Source organism: Phacochoerus africanus, chromosome 5, assembly GCF_016906955.1.
Source record: "Phacochoerus africanus isolate WHEZ1 chromosome 5, ROS_Pafr_v1, whole genome shotgun sequence".
Lineage (NCBI taxonomy): Eukaryota > Metazoa > Chordata > Mammalia > Artiodactyla > Suidae > Phacochoerus > Phacochoerus africanus.
The window spans coordinates 6,135,590-6,152,526 of NC_062548.1; the positions used below are offsets into that span (position 1 = coordinate 6,135,590).

General features: G+C 43.7%; 1 protein-coding gene across 1 annotated transcript; it reads left to right on the forward strand.

The window, feature by feature from the left end:
• The first annotated feature begins 1,580 nt into the window (after window positions 1-1,580).
• ZNF12 (zinc finger protein 12) lies at window positions 1,581-16,452 on the forward strand. The gene is made up of 5 exons (XM_047779477.1): window positions 1,581-2,078; window positions 3,039-3,103; window positions 8,184-8,310; window positions 8,561-8,656; window positions 11,498-16,452. The coding sequence occupies exons 2-5, from the start codon at window positions 3,065-3,067 to the stop codon at window positions 13,342-13,344; spliced, it is 2,109 nt and encodes a 702-aa protein (XP_047635433.1). The 5' UTR covers window positions 1,581-2,078; window positions 3,039-3,064; the 3' UTR covers window positions 13,345-16,452.
• Window positions 16,453-16,937: the final 485 nt, after the last annotated feature.

The window sequence follows — 16,937 nt, forward strand, 5'->3', positions numbered from 1 at the left end:
GCTGAGCTATATAAAAAGATGAGGTTTAGGAGTTCCCTAGTGGCCTAGTAGTTAAGGACCTGGTAGTGTCACTGCTGTGGCACAGGTCACTGCTGTGGTGCAGGGTTCCATCCCTGGCCCGTGGAAAGTCCTCATGCCGTGGGCGCGGCCAAAAAAAAAAAAATGAAGATCATTTTATTTGCACTCTCATTAGTAGTTTGCCTGTGATGTGCAACACAGTCTGGTTTAATGGTTACTTAACAATAGAAGTTTTATTTCTACATTTGTGGAGAGGATTTTCTAGAAGTGGGCGGGAAATTTTATTTTAATTTTTTCCATACCAGCTTTGAAGAAAAAGTTGGCCAAGAACACAGTTACATTATTTCCCCAAAAAAGTGATAAATCATTGTCCTTGTGATTTTATACTATCCTCTTTGACTGCTAAGATCCCCAGTATCTGTGGGGTTTTTTTTTTTTCTTTTTTGGTCTTTTTGTCTTTTTAGGGCCGCACCCATGGCATAGTGAGGTTCCCAGGCTAGGGGTCCAATGGGAGCTGTAGCCACCAGCCTATACCACAGCCACTGCAACCTGGGGATCTGAGCTGTGTTTGAGACCTACACCACAGTTCATGGCAACGCTGGATCCTTAACCCACTGAGTGAGGCCAGGGATGGAACCTGTGTCCTCATGGATGCTAGTTGGGTCTCTAACCACTGAGCCATGAAGGAACTCCTGTTGTTTTTTTTCCTCTATTTGATTTTTCTACGGTTTTTGAGGGCCGCACCCTCATATGGAGGTTCCCAGGCTAGGGGTCGAATCGGAGCTGTAGCTACCAGACTATAGCACAGGCTAGGGTCCAATGGGAGCTGTAGCCGCCAGCCTACACCACAGCCACAGCAACTCGGGGTCCGAGCCGTGTCTGCGACCCACACCACAGCAATGCCGGATCCTTCACTGAGCGAGGCCAGGGATCGAACCCTCAACTTCATGGTTCCTAGTCGGATTCGTAAACCCCTGAGCCACGACGGGAACTTCCGATTTTTCTGCAGTTTTTAATGCGTTAGTTGTGTAATCTAGATAAGCTACAATATCTATTTTCTTTTCCTTCCTTGAAGAAACCATATGCCCTTGGGAATATTATTTTATATCACGTCTGGGCATTTATTTTATTCCAAACTTTTAGTTTTCATTAAAACTTCCAGTATTTCAGTTACGTGAACAAGATAAACTCCTTCTCTCCTGGTTGTGGGGAAATCTCAGTTCTAACCGGAAATATCTCAGGCATGCTAAGCATCAGGGCTCCAGGAGGCCATCAAACAGCCCTGCTTGAGGTCACACCTTTCCTTGATCCTTAACAGGAACGAAGACAAATGCGACTTGAGTTCCCGCTCCAGGCAGCCAGTCCTCTCAGCACAGCACCTCTTAACCGCCAGATGAAGTGGATACATTTACGACGTTCCCTAACTTGACGGCGCAGAGACTTATGGGCAGTAGAGTCCGGCGGCTTGTCTGGCTCCCCACTGTGAGCCCTGGCAGGCGGACTTCCGGCGCCCTCCAGTGTTTGTGCGCCTCGCCCTGGGCGCGTGTTCGCGCCTGCGCACTGCCGCCTCGCCGCAGCCGTTTCCTGTCGGTGCCCCGGTCGCCGCTGGCCTTCGTTCCCAGGCTCTGGCCTCCGGCTGGCGAGGGTTCTGGGGCCTGCGGGGCTGGGCGCCGTCCGGCGGGGCCGGCACCCAGCGGGTGCGGGCTGTGCGGGCGAGGGTTCGCGCGGGCCGGGTGGAGGCTCGAGCGGGGACTTCCGAGCTCGAGCCCCGGAGCCCCCGGCCTGGGCAGGAGGGGCTGAGAGGCCAGGCGGGCAGGGGCGGCCGGGCCCGGGCCCGACCGTCTGTAGCGCGCGGGACGGTGAGGTACCAGGAGGTCGACTTAGGCCTCAGGAAGGGAAGTTCTCCTGAAGGGAGCTTGTCCCCTAGGCCCAGAGTCGGCTCCTCGAGCCCAGCGACCTCGAGAGGCGGAGAGGAGGGACCTCGGGAGAGGCACTCGCTGGAGGAGCCACCCCCGGCCTGGAGCTTCGGGAGCCCCGGGCGGGTCAGCGAGCCCCGACAGGTAAGTCGTGCATCGGCGGGTAGCAGGGTTGGAGGAAGCCCACCCGGAGCCCCAGGAAAGAGCACCCAGGAGGGTTTCACCGCTTCCCAGAGATCAAAGGGCAGGGCCGGCTGCTCCTGCTGGGCGCTCGCTTGGGACTTGGGAGTTCCGCGAGTCCTGGGGGAGCAGTGGTTAGAGGTTCCGCCGCGGACGTGCTGCGTCCCCTCCTTCCTCCACACCCCTACACTCCTGCCCCTCGCTCTCTAGGGATTCCGCACGGGTCTCTAAAGGCCCATCAGCACCGCTTTACTTTGTGGTTCTCTAACGTAAGTGTCCGCTGACTCCTCTCCGGGTTCTGCCCTGCAGAACCACACAGTGGAGTGAGGAATGAATCTGCGAGGCATTTGTCCTACTGCCTTGGTTGAGGGTAGAGGAGATTGGGCCTGAGAAGGGAGGAACTTGTGCCAGGTCACCGGGTCTGTAGGTGGGATTGCTTACAGGACTCAAAGTCGCAGGCCAGTGGTCTGTCCACTTAAAGTTAGTTTCTCAATAAAAGTTTTTTTTTGAGCATCGCGCTTACAGTGCGATGTACGATACTTGTCCAGGTAATTGAAAGTCTGAGCCGCCCCTGCGTGTATCCCTTTACTCAGAGCATCTTTGGGTTTTCTGAGTTTGAGTTGTTAATGGGGGTTAGTAAGAAGAGACATCTATAACTGTTTATTAAGTTTTATATTTAATATTGGAGGATTATTGTAATAGGGTTCTGTGGTCATTCACTGATGAGAAAATGTATCCCCGCAATCACCACCGACAAGTGGGAGTTACAGGTGTGTGGGTGAGGGCTCCCTCTTGACTCTTCTACAGGGTAAAGACAATCTCCCCCAGATTTCTCTCATGGAGCCTGAGCACCGGTGCCCTGTATGAAAGCGTTTCCTTGGTGAATTCTTCCATAGCTTCACTGCCTGCGTTTTCCTCCACCAGGTGGGCCTCCACTTTCACAGTCCTGCATGTTTTTCCAAGAGCAGCAGAAAATGAATCAATCTCTGGTGAGTTTTCCTGTTTATGTTTTGTACACTTTACTTTTTGTAACAGTACCTTAGGAGGCAAATAGTTGAGAATTTAAGACAGGAAAGTAAACATAGAGAAAATACGTGGTTAGTCGGAGCATAAAGGAGCAGGTCAGGTTCCCTGTAGAGCCCACGATTTTCCATCACTCTTAAAGCCACTGTATAAGCCTGTGTTCTTGACGTCCATTCCCCCCCCCCCCCCCGCAAAAAAAAAAAAATTACCATCCACTTCTTGACTTGCATTGTCCTGCCAGAATGCTTTGGTTTTTCCTTGTTAAAAAACTCATTGTGGCTCATTGGTTAACAAATCCAACTAGGAACCATGAGGTTGCAGGTTCGATCCCTGGCCTCGCTCAGTGGGTTAAGAATCCGGCGTTGCCGTGAGCTGTGGTGTAGGTCGCAGACTTGGCTCGGATCCCGAGTTTCTGTGGCTCTGGCGTAGGCTGGTGGCTACAGCTCCGATTTGACCCCTAGCCTGGGAACCTCCATATGCCGCGGGAGTGGCCCCAGAAATGGCAAAAAAACAGAAAAAAAAATTTTTTTTTTTGATGTGCCTGCTGTGGCTGCACCTAGCTTTTTTAAATGACAGCCCTTAAACTGTTGCCATTGCTGCCATACTTGTGCCTCCTGTTAGCTGAGGGCATGCTGTCCAGGGAGCACTCAATGCATGCAGCATTTTGGGGCACTAGAACATTGTCGTCACATAAATAGAAATGCTTTCATGGCTCAATCCAGGGATAAAATGAAGATTATCTGGAGGAATGGGCTTCTCACCCTTCAAGTAAAATTCCGTTTCTCTCTCACCATGTGATGGAGCGGAGTTGTGGACCATGTATCGCCGTCTCTGGCACGGATTTCTTATTTTCCACCCACATTTTATCCTGCGGGCCCGCAGTCTTGGTTCTGCCCCTGTCCCTCCCCTGAACGTGATCCGGTAGAGGTGACCTGTCATTCATCAGACAGATCCAGTGCAGATGCGCCCTCCTTGCCTTGGACCACTGTCGCCTTCCCATCTGCAAAGTATCCTCTGTTGGTTCCTGTGACAGGTCTCTCTTTGCTCCCTTCCTGACTGTTTCTTTGTCCCACCCTCTTTCTGTTTTTCCACTCTTTGTTTATGACTCTTAAATCTGTATGACTTCACCCTCCAGTGCTTTTACCCTCCAGCTCTGTCAGTTCTCCTGTGTTCAGTCACTTGTCAGCATCTCCATGATGTTTGCCCAAAGGACACCTCAAATCAATAGATCCAGTGGATCCCAAACTAACTATTTACAGCCCCCCACTTATGCCTTCTCCTCTTGTCCCTAGCAGTTCATTGTTGGGTCATCCAGCCTGTCATCCTATCCAGAAAAATGGGGCTCATTTTAAACTCCTCCTCCATCTTCTTTTATCACATTGTATTATTAGGTTTGTTAATGTTATATTCTACATGGGTTTTAGTCCTTATTTTTTTATTTCTAAGATATTCCAGATACTTCTATGCTGCTATCTTTTTACTAGCTCAGGTATATTTTCCATTTTGAGTATTTCTCCAAAAATGTTAATCACAGCATTTTGCTTCTGCTTGGAAAGCTCTTTTGAGGTTCCCATTACACTGAACCATTAACCACTGAGCTCAGCCCTGGGGAGGTCATGACTCCCTTCCTGATGATTAGTTTGGATGATTTGTGGGGCAAAGTCCTGATCGGAGAGGTTTGAGAGAGAAGGGCGGAGAACTGGGTTTGGTCTGTTCCTAATGTTTTCAAGACGTTTTTGCTCTCATGATGAACAGAGTAATTGGACAGTAGTTGGAGTGGGAACTGAGGAGGATGTTTTCTTTAATGGGAGAAAGAATAGTGGGAAGGACCCAGTAGACAGTGAAAAATAGCAGAGCTGGGTTGGAGGTGGGGAGGCAGCTCCTCTGGGAAGCAGCTCCTCCGCTGACTGAGGGTGAGGCTGAGGTTGGGGGTTTGAAAGGAGAGCCGAACTCTGGGCCCAGCTCCATCCTGCTCATCAGCACACAGCTCAGCTGGTTGGGAAGACTGGTCTGTTCCCCATTCCTCTCTCTCTCTCTTTTTTTTTTGTGCCGTGTCTGCAACCTACACCACAGCTCACGGCAACACCAGATTGTTAACCCACTGAGCAAGGCCAGGGATCGAACCTGCAACCTCATGGTTCCTAGTCAGATTCGTTCACCACTGCGCCACGATGGGAACTCCCGTTCCTCTCTTCTTAACTGGGGGTGCAGTTACTCTTTGGGGACTTCATGTAATTACATGGGTGCTTCTCGGCTCAAAGTGAATGGTTCTGCCCATGGAGATGTCTGCTCCGCTGATGGAAAGATGCCCAGCAGAAGCGTCCTGCTTGTCATGGCCCTTTGCTTTGGTGACCCTTCACATCTGAAATGTTACTACACTAAGTGGCCTTTTAAGACACACACGTCATGGGTTGTTCCCTTGTCCTTTGAAAGTAACCTAAAACCCCTAAGTATCCGCAGTTCTGATTGCTTTCTTAATTTGTATCCAGGTTTTCTGAAATCTTTTTTCTTAAAATATAAAATGCTTGTAAATATTATTTTAAGCCAGAAGAACAGTGCAATTTTCTTCCCTTTCTTTTGTATAAAAATGAACTTGGGCAAGCCACTTAGCCCATTAAAAAAAAAATCCCCAAATAAAAATCAGTTGGAACATTCACAATAACACTTTTTTCAAGCAGCAACAGTGCATGTATTTCATGCACATTGCAAAAAAAAAAAAAAAACAACCCTCATTTTTTTCTTATTGTGCTGTTTTTCCTCATAAGGCAAAGGTGCAAGCAATTAAAAATCCCCACAAATTACAAATGCAAAACCAGAAGTAAGATAAAGTGTGCATTATTCTATTTATGAAGAGATTAACCTGCTCGCTACTCTCATCCCTCATTCTTGCATTTGGTAATGACTTCTAATTTGTGCATGAGTGGACTCCTAGCCTTCGTCTGAGTGGCCATAGGCATGGCTGATGATGTCTGAAGTATGGGCAGAGCTTCTGGAAAACTTGCTGTTACTCTCTGAGCCAGTCTTCTTGAAGCTGGGCTTGGGGGGAGGCGGGCAGTTCTCCTCAAACATTCATCTGCATGTTTGGGTGGCAGCCACTTCTACCAGTGTGTCCTGTCAGCAGCTGGCTATCAGGTGACCTGGCATCTGAGGGAACCTTGCTAACAGGACCCATCCCACACTCTTTGTTCCGCAGAGAGAACTGAGATTTTCAGTCAGTGTCAGGAGCTTGTAGTCTCCAATGGCCCCTGAGCTTTTTTTCTTTTTTGGTTGCCCTGCAGCGTATGGAGTTCCCAGGCCAGAGAACAGATCTGAGCCACAGTTGTGACCTAAGCTGCAGCTATGGCAATGCCAGATCCTTAACCCACTGTGCCAGGGCAGGGATCGAACCTGTGTCCCAGCCCTCCTAGACACTGCTGATCCTGTTGAGCCACAGTGGGAACCCAAGTGGGCCCTGAGCTTGACATGGTCTTTCCTCTAACCTGCACACCACTCCTTCCTCCTCGTTCTGTGGAAATCATCTGAGTCTTTTTGTTTTTTAACATGCCGAGACTATCTTAGAGTCCTTTCTTGGTGATTACATAAACTTCACAGCCATGTTACCTTTAGTTACTTAAACTTATTAATGTATTTTTGGTGAATTTCTGTCCTTATCTGGAAAGAGTGGTGAGATACACGGTAGATAATGAAAAGTAATAGTACATATCATTGAGAGATGTGTTAAGTCCAAAGAACTTATGTTAAGTGTTCTCCATAGATGAGCCTATTGATACTTGTGTGTGTCGTTATGTAGTATTAGAGTTGATGATTCAGAAGAGACAGTGAGAATGTGTGGATTTATTCCAAAAAGCCCACACTAAAAGGTCTGGGTGCAGCAATATCCGGGTCTCCTGTGAGCCCCCTTCCCCTCTTCAAGACTGTGCTCCTTCCCTGGGAGGGTTGGTAGGAAGAAGGGATCGATCCCCTTAACCATCCCTGAGGCCAATATCCTTGTAACAAAATACAGACCTAGGACGTGTTGTCTGGCTTGTTGCTCTCCTCGTAACTGGCTAATCCTGCAGCCTGGCTCCTTCTCTGAGCTGTAGGAGGAGCTGCAGGGCAGAACAGGACATGTGAATCTGGAGCTGAGAAGCTTAGGCTGGTGATAGAAATTTGGCAAATGTTGAGATTGTAGATGGTATTCAGAGCCATGAGGCAGTGGGAACTCCCATTTAGGTTATCTTTAATATCCCTCAGCAATAATTTATTGTTTTCAGTGTAAATGACTTACACACCTTTTTAATTTTTCTAAATGTTTTATGTTTTAGATAGTTTAAATTGTTTCTTGCTGGTATACAGAAATACATTTGATTTTGTATATTTATCTTGAATCTGAGACCATTCTGAATCCACTTTTTTAGCTCCAGTAGTTGTTTGTACATTTATTATATAAACATGTCATCTTTAGGATCTTCTACTCTTTATATCATCTTCTATTCTTTATGTCTTTAATTTCTTGTTTTTGCCCTATTTCAAAAGCTAGGATATTTAGTATAATGCTTAATAAAAATGGTACCTGAAGGCTTAATAAAGTCATGAGGCCAGATGGGATTATCATCAAAGCAATGAGTAAAGGAAAAAACCTGAGCCCTGGGACCCTCTAACTTGAGGATGACTCGGAGGAGATCAGGGGCTAGTAGAGGAGACCGAGGAGGGGGCAGGGGTGGTGGTGGAGGTAAAGCAATGTTGTTAATGTTCTAGAAGCAAAACGAAGGAGCACAGTGTATCTTGGGTTTCCAGCAGTGGCCTCATGCCTGAGCTCTTCCAGGGCAGGGGCTTGTTTCCTGGTCTAAGTCCCCAATAGCCAGGATTATTCCTGGCTCACAGTGCAAGACATTTTTTTTTTCCCCGCATACTGAACAAACTCATGGCAGTGTACTGTTTATTTTCCTCCCACAAGATCTGTAACAGAAAGAAGGTGTATAGTGTTAGCTTCACCAGTGAGCTGGGTAAGCTCTTGTCCCCGTGTGTCTGCCCCACAGACCCAATCCAATCACTGTGCCATTACAGGAACCGGTATCATTCAAGGACGTGGCTGTGGACTTCACGCAGGAGGAGTGGCGGCAGCTGGACGCTGAGCAGAAGACAACCTACAGGGATGTGATGCTGGAGAACTACAGCCACCTGGTCTCTGTGGGTGAGGGGAGCCTGCTTTCTGACTTGCTGATGTATCCAGGGTTTATCTCTAACTTACCAACTTTAACTTTGAATTTGATGAGACAAATGTGTTATCTGGGATACCAGGCAGGTCATTTGGTCTTTAACTCCACATGGGTTCTAATTTTGGTACAGCACTTGTGTAGCTTGTAAGGCAGCCCTTCCCTCACATGACAGATCCAGAAGCCCAGCAGCCAGGTTCAGGTTCTCTCTTTTGTTTCTGTTAACAGGATGTCACATCATCAAACCAGAAGTTATCACCAAGTTGGAACAAGGAGAGGATCCATGGATAGTGGAAGGAGAATTCCTTCTTCAGACCTACCCAGGTGTGTTAGGTGGTGATGTGCCAAGCCTTTAGAAGTGACTTAAAGTTATCTTGTGCTTCATGTGCTTGAATCTCACTCCTGAAGATGTCTTCCTTCCCCACAAATACTTACGCTACTAGGGATTTCCACACTTGCTTCTACCCATAACCAAAACCCACTCACTTCCTTCTTCCTCTTAAACCTCAGGTCTTCTCATTCTTACAGCATTTTCCATAACCCATTATTGTACGTTCTTTTTGTTTTCAGGCATTCATAGTTCAAAACAATAGAGAATTATTCATAGTCTGTTATTAGAGAATAACTCATGTGACTCTCCATGTTCTTATTACTTTCCTTTTTTATTCTTTCTCACAGACTTATTTCTGTGCCTGGTTTCACTTTTCACTTCTCTTTGAGTTTCACATCTTTTTGATGTCAAACCTGAGTTCTGTGCTTAAACCAGTAAACTCTGTTGACCTGTGCTGTTGTGAGCACTGGCGCTAGTCGTCATTCCTAAGACCAGCACTGCCTGTTTTGTGACAGCTCAGCAGGGTTTCCCTCTTTCCCCAAGTGTTCATTTTCATCTCTTTTTTATTTACTGTTCTGTTCCCAGTGCCTTGAATAATGTCCTGTCAGAACAGCGCTCAGCAAGTAGGAGAAACAGCAGTAAATCGTGATTGTTTATCCTCCCATCCACTCCAGAGATGTCTCTCAAGGATCTCCTTCACCCTTTGGTGGTTGCTGTTTTCTGAGTTCTTCAAGGGGCTTCTCCATCTCAAGACTTTAGGGTTTTTGTCTGTTAAGTGCTGCATTGTCCACCCTGTTCTCTGGTTCGGTATTTCACATGATAGCAGTAGCCTCATTCTGATTGGATTTGCAAGATGTGTTTGACTGTTTCTAATCCATCTTATCACTGATCTCACAGGATAAGGCTACACTGTTTCCCAAAGGGAGATTTAGTTCCTCCTCCTTTAAGAATCACACAGCATTGGCCCTATGTTGCCTGGAAAAATTAATTTTCTGTTGTTTGCCCAAACTGGCTAAACTCCATTTGGTCCACTCTTAAGTGTCTTCTGTTTACATGATTTTTTTTATCCCTACATCTTAACATTTCCCTGGGGCCTGGGTTATTTGTCCCAACATTCTTTTAAGTCTGGACTCAAATATTCAGCCTCTCCTTAAAGTTTTTCATTCCAGCTCTTATCCCTCCAGTTTCTTCCTCCTCTCAACTTTGACTCTACCTCTTGATGATGCTTTAAAAAAAAGTTAGGTTTCATCAAGGAATCTGTTACTTGATTGTGTTATTTTTTGCTTGAGCTTCTCTATTACCCCTCCTTCTCCCATAATCCTATAAAGGGCATGTTCTCCCCCCCACCACTGTAGTATGTAACATACAATGCACATTTACTTATTTATCTGAGGAGGCAGGTAGGTGAGAAAACCTTCTTGTGCATTTGTTTACAAATAATTTATAGCAGTTCTTTCTTTTTATTTTACTGTTTTTATATTTTATTGGAGTATAGTTAATTTACAGTGCTGTGTTAGTTTCAAGTGTACAGCAAAGTGATTCAGATATAGACAGTTATTTCTAAATATGTGTGCATAGGTCACATCCCTATATATTCTGGTACTTGAAAGATGGCCATGTGATTAAGAACAGTTTCTCTGATTTCTTTTGAGGGGTTCAAAGGAAATAAAACCATACTTACTAAGAGGTTTTGGTTATGAGAAAAGAACAGAGATGCATGGATAATTTAAAACTCAGCATTGCACATGTAATATTAAAGTTCAAGTGCAAGGCTGAATCACCTGTGCTAAGATGATTGTATGGAGAGTATTTTCAATTTTAAGGGGAAATGCAACTAATAAAGTTGAGAAAGGTCTTTTACTGTTTTTTATTTTTTTATTTATTTTATTTTTTTTTTATTTTTTTATTTTTTTGTCTTTTTGCTATTTCTTGGGCTGCTCCCGCGGCATATGGAGGTTCCCAGGCTAGGAGTCCAATCGGAGCTGTAGCCACTGGCCTACGCCAGAGCCACAGCAACGCGGGATCCGAGCCACGTCTGCAACCTACACCACAGCTCACGGCAACGCCGGATCGTTAACCCCCTGAGCAAGGGCAGGGACCGAACCCGCAACCTCATGGTTCCTAGTCGGATTCGTTAACCACTGCACCACGACGGGAACTCCTGTTTTTTATTTTTAAAGCATGGAACTCCCCATAAAAGATAAGTTTTGAGTAGACCAAGGCTAGAAGTCAAGCAGACTTAGTAAAACAGTAGTAGCAGAGACAGGCTGAACATAAGCTGGGGCATTGTTGGTAGCAGATAATCTCTGTAGGAGATAGTTCCTTAGATTGTAATCCGTCTCTCCACTTGATATGAAGTAATAGGGTGTAAAGTGCTGACCCTATATCCTGCAAACTGACTCCTCCTTGGACGTGTCTCCTGATGTTCCTATTGCCCCATCAGCTTACCTGCTTGCTGTGAGTCTTTTCATATCTACTGAGTTAGTTGTTCATCCAGCATCCTTTGTCTTGTGGTCATCACTCCACATTTATATTTTAACCTTTTGTATCTAGTTTTGAACAACATCTTAAAAAGTAGAAAAGCTCAAAGGTGCTTTTGTTTTTACTAGCTTATTCTCAATCTCGTCTTTCTTCTTCACTGGAGATTGTGGAGGTTGTGTGTGTGCAAGTGCATGTTTATTCTAACCCAGAAGGGGAAAAAGTACTCTTGGAATTACATATTTATCTTTCCATAAAGCTAGCATCTATGTCACAATGAAATGCTTGTGTATAAGTCACGTTTCATATTTTATTAGGAAGATGTGTAAAATTTGGTTAATTTGGCCTCTTTTTAGAAGTCTGGAAAGTCCATGCTTTGATAGAGGGAGCCCCAGAAAATGAAGACAAACATCCAAGGCAGACTCTATCTATCAACAGAACCCTGATTGAAGAGAGAGGTAATGTTCTTGGTAAGACTTTTACTGTGGAAACAAACCCTGTTCCTTCAAGACAAATATCCTATAAATGTGACTCCTGTGAAAAGAGTTTAAGATCTGTTTCAGAATATATTAGTAGTGATGGAAGCTATGCAAGAATGAAGCCTGATGAATGTAGTGCATGTGGGAAATCACTTCTCCATGTTAAGCTGGAGAAAACTCATCAAAGAGATAAACCCAATGAATTTAATCAAAATGGGGAGGCTTATGCTCTAAATGAGGAAAGTATTTATCAGAACATACAAATTTTGGAGAAACCCTTTGAATATATTGAATGCCAGAAAGCCTTTCAAAAGGATACAGTGTTTGTTAATCATATGGAGGAGAAGCCCTATAAGTGGAATGAATCTGAAATAGCCTTTCTCCAAATGTCAAACCTCAGTGTGCACCAGGGGGCTCATATGGAAATGAAGCCCTATGAATGCAACGCATGTGGGAAATCCTTCTGTAAAAAGTCAAAATTTATTATACATCAGAGGACTCATACAGGAGAGAAGCCTTATGAATGTAACCAATGTGGGAAATCCTTCTGCCAGAAGGGAACCCTCACTGTCCATCAGCGAACACACACAGGGGAGAAGCCCTATGAATGTAATGAATGTGGGAAAACTTTCTACCAGAAGTTACACCTCATTCAGCATCAAAGAACTCACTCAGGAGAGAAGCCCTATGAATGTAGTTATTGTGGAAAATCCTTTTGCCAGAAGACACACCTCACACAACACCAGAGAACACATTCAGGAGAGAGACCCTATGTCTGTCATGACTGTGGAAAAACCTTTTCCCAGAAGTCAGCACTGAATGACCATCAGAAAATTCACACAGGCGTGAAACTCTATAAGTGTAACGAGTGTGGGAAATGCTTCTGCCGAAAGTCTACTCTGACTACACATCAGAGGACACACACAGGGGAGAAACCCTATGAATGTAATGAATGTGGGAAGTTCTTCTCTAGGCTTTCATATCTCACTGTACATTATAGAACTCATTCAGGAGAGAAACCCTATGAATGTAATGAATGTGGGAAAACTTTCTATCTGAACTCAGCCCTCATGAGACACCAGAGAGTACACACAGGTGAGAAACCCTATGAATGTAATGAGTGTGGAAAATTATTCTCCCAGTTGTCATACCTCACTATTCATCATAGAACACACTCAGGAGTGAAACCCTATGAATGTAATGAATGTGGGAAAACTTTCTACCAGAATTCAGCCCTTTGTAGACATCGGAGAATACATAAAGGCGAGAAGCCCTATGAATGTTACATATGTGGGAAGTTCTTCTCTCAGATGTCATACCTCACTATACATCATAGAATTCATTCAGGAGAGAAGCCCTATGAATGTAATGAATGTGGAAAAACCTTCTGCCAGAATTCAGCCCTTAATAGGCATCAGAGAACACACACAGGAGAGAAAGCCTACGAGTGTTATGAATGTGGCAAATTCTTCTCTCAGATGTCATATCTCACTATTCATCATAGAATTCATTCAGGAGAGAAACCTTTTGAATGTAATGAATGTGGGAAAGCCTTCTCTCGGATGTCATACCTTACTGTACATTATAGAACTCATTCAGGAGAGAAACCCTATGAATGTAACGAATGTGGGAAGAAATTCTACCACAAATCAGCCTTCAATAGCCATCAGAGAATTCACAGGAGAGGGAATGTAAATGTAATTGATGTGGGAAGGCTTCTCTGAAGTCACAGTTTAATGTCACAGAACCCCCTCAATATAATGAATAAAAAACTTCTCTCATCATAAGTCAGAGATTTTACCCAGGTATATGTGGACCAGCCTTTGAGCATGAGTCAGACTTGGAATTTGAAAGTTTGCAGGGTTAAAAACCACAGTTGTAACTAGGCCACATCACATGTGGGATACCAGACTAGGTAAGAATAAGATTTTATAAATTTTATTTAGAATGTACATAGTTTTCACCATGGATTCGAACTGTTTTACATATCAGGGAATTTATATCAAGGGAAACCTCTTAATTTAAGGAAGTGGAAAACATTCTGTTGGAATTATTAATACTAAAAATTATGTTTCTGATAAAATATCAAGCTCTTTGTAAAAAAAAAAACACAAGATGGCTGTCATGAATAAACATGCTCCTTTTGTAAATAGAAGCTGTAAAGTCACAGGTAGCTAATCAAGGCAGCGACATGGCAACATTAAATTCATATATGAGTGGTTCTTGAGGGTGTAGGACTAATGCTTTTGAGGGGCATTTTGGTCTGTTTGTTTTATAGCATGCTACATTACAGGAACCATATGTTCATGTCTCAATCATGTTTAAAAATGCATTCTATCCTTACTAGAATAATTTGTAAGACATGGTAACATTTTAGGTAGCACCCCAATGTTAGTATCTTAATATACATTATTACTTAACTAATATTTGAAAAGTATAAAGTATGCTTCTTTTTGTATTCTTCCTTGGCATTTATAATGTATTTTATCATTGTTTATTAACTAAGTCTTCCATAAAGAAGGCAATGTTTTAAGTAATGTTTTCAACTCTGAGTCAGGAAGAGATAGAAACCTATGCATAAAGTAGAAAAATGCATAGATGAATTTTAAATTGTTAATGCCAGAAGTCTCCAGTAGTGAGAAACACTGTAGGACTCACTGCACTTGATAGTTTTTTTAAAAAGTCCAATTTTAGTCTTTTTTCCACCTATTTTTATTTAAATGCCTGTATAAGTCTGTACAGAGCACACATACTGTGTAACCTAGGAATTAGCTTTATTCTTATTTAATATGATGATGTTTTTAAACACCATGCTTCACTCCTTCCTGAATGGATTAAGAGCACATTTGTACGGGTTTGTAGCTGGCATTGTTGAAACTAGAATCCCTGCTCACTTGCTCCTTACTTGTTGGCTGGCTGAGTTTGGATATCCATTCCTCCTCACAGAACAGGGCATAAATCCTGATTTGTTTCAATGAATAATGATAATCCTGTTTTCATTGCCAGCAGTTGGTTTAGAGGGTCAAGGACCCAATTCTAGACAGATAAAGGAAATATCTGGCAGGTTATTTCTGGAAAAGCTTTCCTCAAAATTCAAGGAATCAAGCAGGGAAAAGTGAAATCTTGTTGAACGTCTCCTTGTCTGGATGTGATGCCTGGCTCTCCTTCAGCAATGAATTACACTTTGTGCACAGCAAAGCAGAAAAACTGGAAGAACTTGGGACCCCGACCATGCTCTTGAGCCACTGAACCAGCCAGCTGTGTAGCCACTCCACCTCTGGGCTGTTTCTTTCGTGAAAGACTACATTTTAAGCTGATTTAGGTCATTCTTAGTGATAACTGAAGATACAGAGTCACACTTTTGTAGGAGTTATGCAATTGAGAAGTGGACTTCAGGCAAATCATTTATTTTGAGCTGTTGATATAGAGATTCTTATTTTCTGTAAGTTTTGGTGTAAATAGTTTGAGTCTTAGAAATCAATCTGAAACAATTAAATGTATATGTTTTCTTGAAATGTTATACAACTACCCTAAGAATCTCTAGAATCTGATACAGTGTCAGGTAGTTCTTTCTTGATAATGCATGACATAAATTTTGTTTAGATTAATTTATATTATTCATGGGTCATTGCTACAATGTTGTTGACAATATATGGTGTGAAGTAAGAATATACTTTGTTTTCCAGTGATTAGCTATCTTGAGTAATTCACCCCTTACCACAGAGATGAAGTACCATGTTTTTCCTGTATTTCCATCACTCGTGGAGCCTGTTGTTTGTTAATCATCACTTTGCCTCCATATTTGTCTGGATAATCGTGAATATGCTACGTAACAGGAATTAAAATTTGGTAGAGTGTATAGTTTTGAGTAGGAACTATATATTCATAGTATATTTGTTGAAATACTTAAGCTACTTCCCACTAGTGTGGTAAATCTCTAACTACACAGTACGCATTTTTAAGTAAATATTTGAAAAGTTTAAAGGGTTTACCACATTTTTTTCTCATAGAGTGGCTGAAACAAAAGGGCCCTGTATGTTTAAGTGGTCCCAAACTGCCTCTTCCATAATGTGGTTGTGCGGTTGGTTTGTTTCAGAGATGTCAATGTTTTCTTATTTTTACATCTCTGAAATTAGGATCAATAACATACTCGAATTTAACTGGCATTTTTTTTTTCTTCCTTAGAAGTACTTAAACTAATGGTTTGTCTTAGATTTGATGGAATGCACTATTTGAAAAGTTTTAAACTGTTGCTGGCAAGGCCTGAGCTCAAGAAAGAAAGCACTATAGGGGCTGACTCAGTTTACGCATCGGCAGCAAGGACTGAATGTGGAATTGGAGCAGAGCACAAGTACTTGTTCTTATACACAAGTGGCCTCATACTCCGGAGTATGAGCAGATTAGGAACTCCCAGAGGGATTTCCAAGGGCTGAGCAAGAGGTCAGCCCTTCCTGGCACACAAAGGTGAGATTCCCTCAAATTTTTTTTTTTAAATAATCCTCTTGTTAGAGAAACAGTGGCTCATTTGCTGCTTCTGTGGCCTCTCAAACAGGTCAAAGTTAAGACACACAGTGTCTTAACACCAGGGCTTTTTCTGTCTGAGGCCAGAGAGGCACCTCTCTTTATTCCATCTCAGTGTGGCTGGCTGGGCTGTCCAGTCACACTCCTCACAATTTGTAAAGAAGCCACATGACTGCAGCCCAAATAATTGCCAGATTTATAGAAACAATTAAACAAAACAAGGACATACATTTTAAAAGTTGTTGCTTTTTTAATTATTATTATTACAGAGATAACTACATCACAAATAAACTGCTTTTCCCTTCCTTGAATTTAAAGTCTATGATTCCTGCCATGTTAATGAACCAGCATAGGCTGCTGACTTGTTCCCACAGCCTGACGCTGCAGATGCCACAGACGTAAGAGCAGTTCTTGGGTCCAGGGAGCTAAACTGTCGGGGCAACTTCGGGTGGGAAGATGCATAGATGTGGCTCTTGTGAGAGAGGTATTGGCAGGAGAGAGGCAGGTGCTTATGAAAACTTCCATATTGTAAACTTCTGTAACCTGCATGTCCCAGCACCCTGCCCTCCCACCCCCAGCCCTGGGGTGCCTCTGTGAGATGGATGCAGGCTGATCTGCTTGGCACTGCAGTGGCAGCTCAGGCTCCACTGACCCCTGGTCCAGCTGATGCAGGAGAACCAGCCTGGAGAACCAACCTCCTCTCTCTCCAAAGCCAAGTCATCACAGTAAATGGACACAGTTTTCTGGGTGGAGGAGGTACTACTGCTCACTATGTCAGGAGGCAGGGGCACATCCC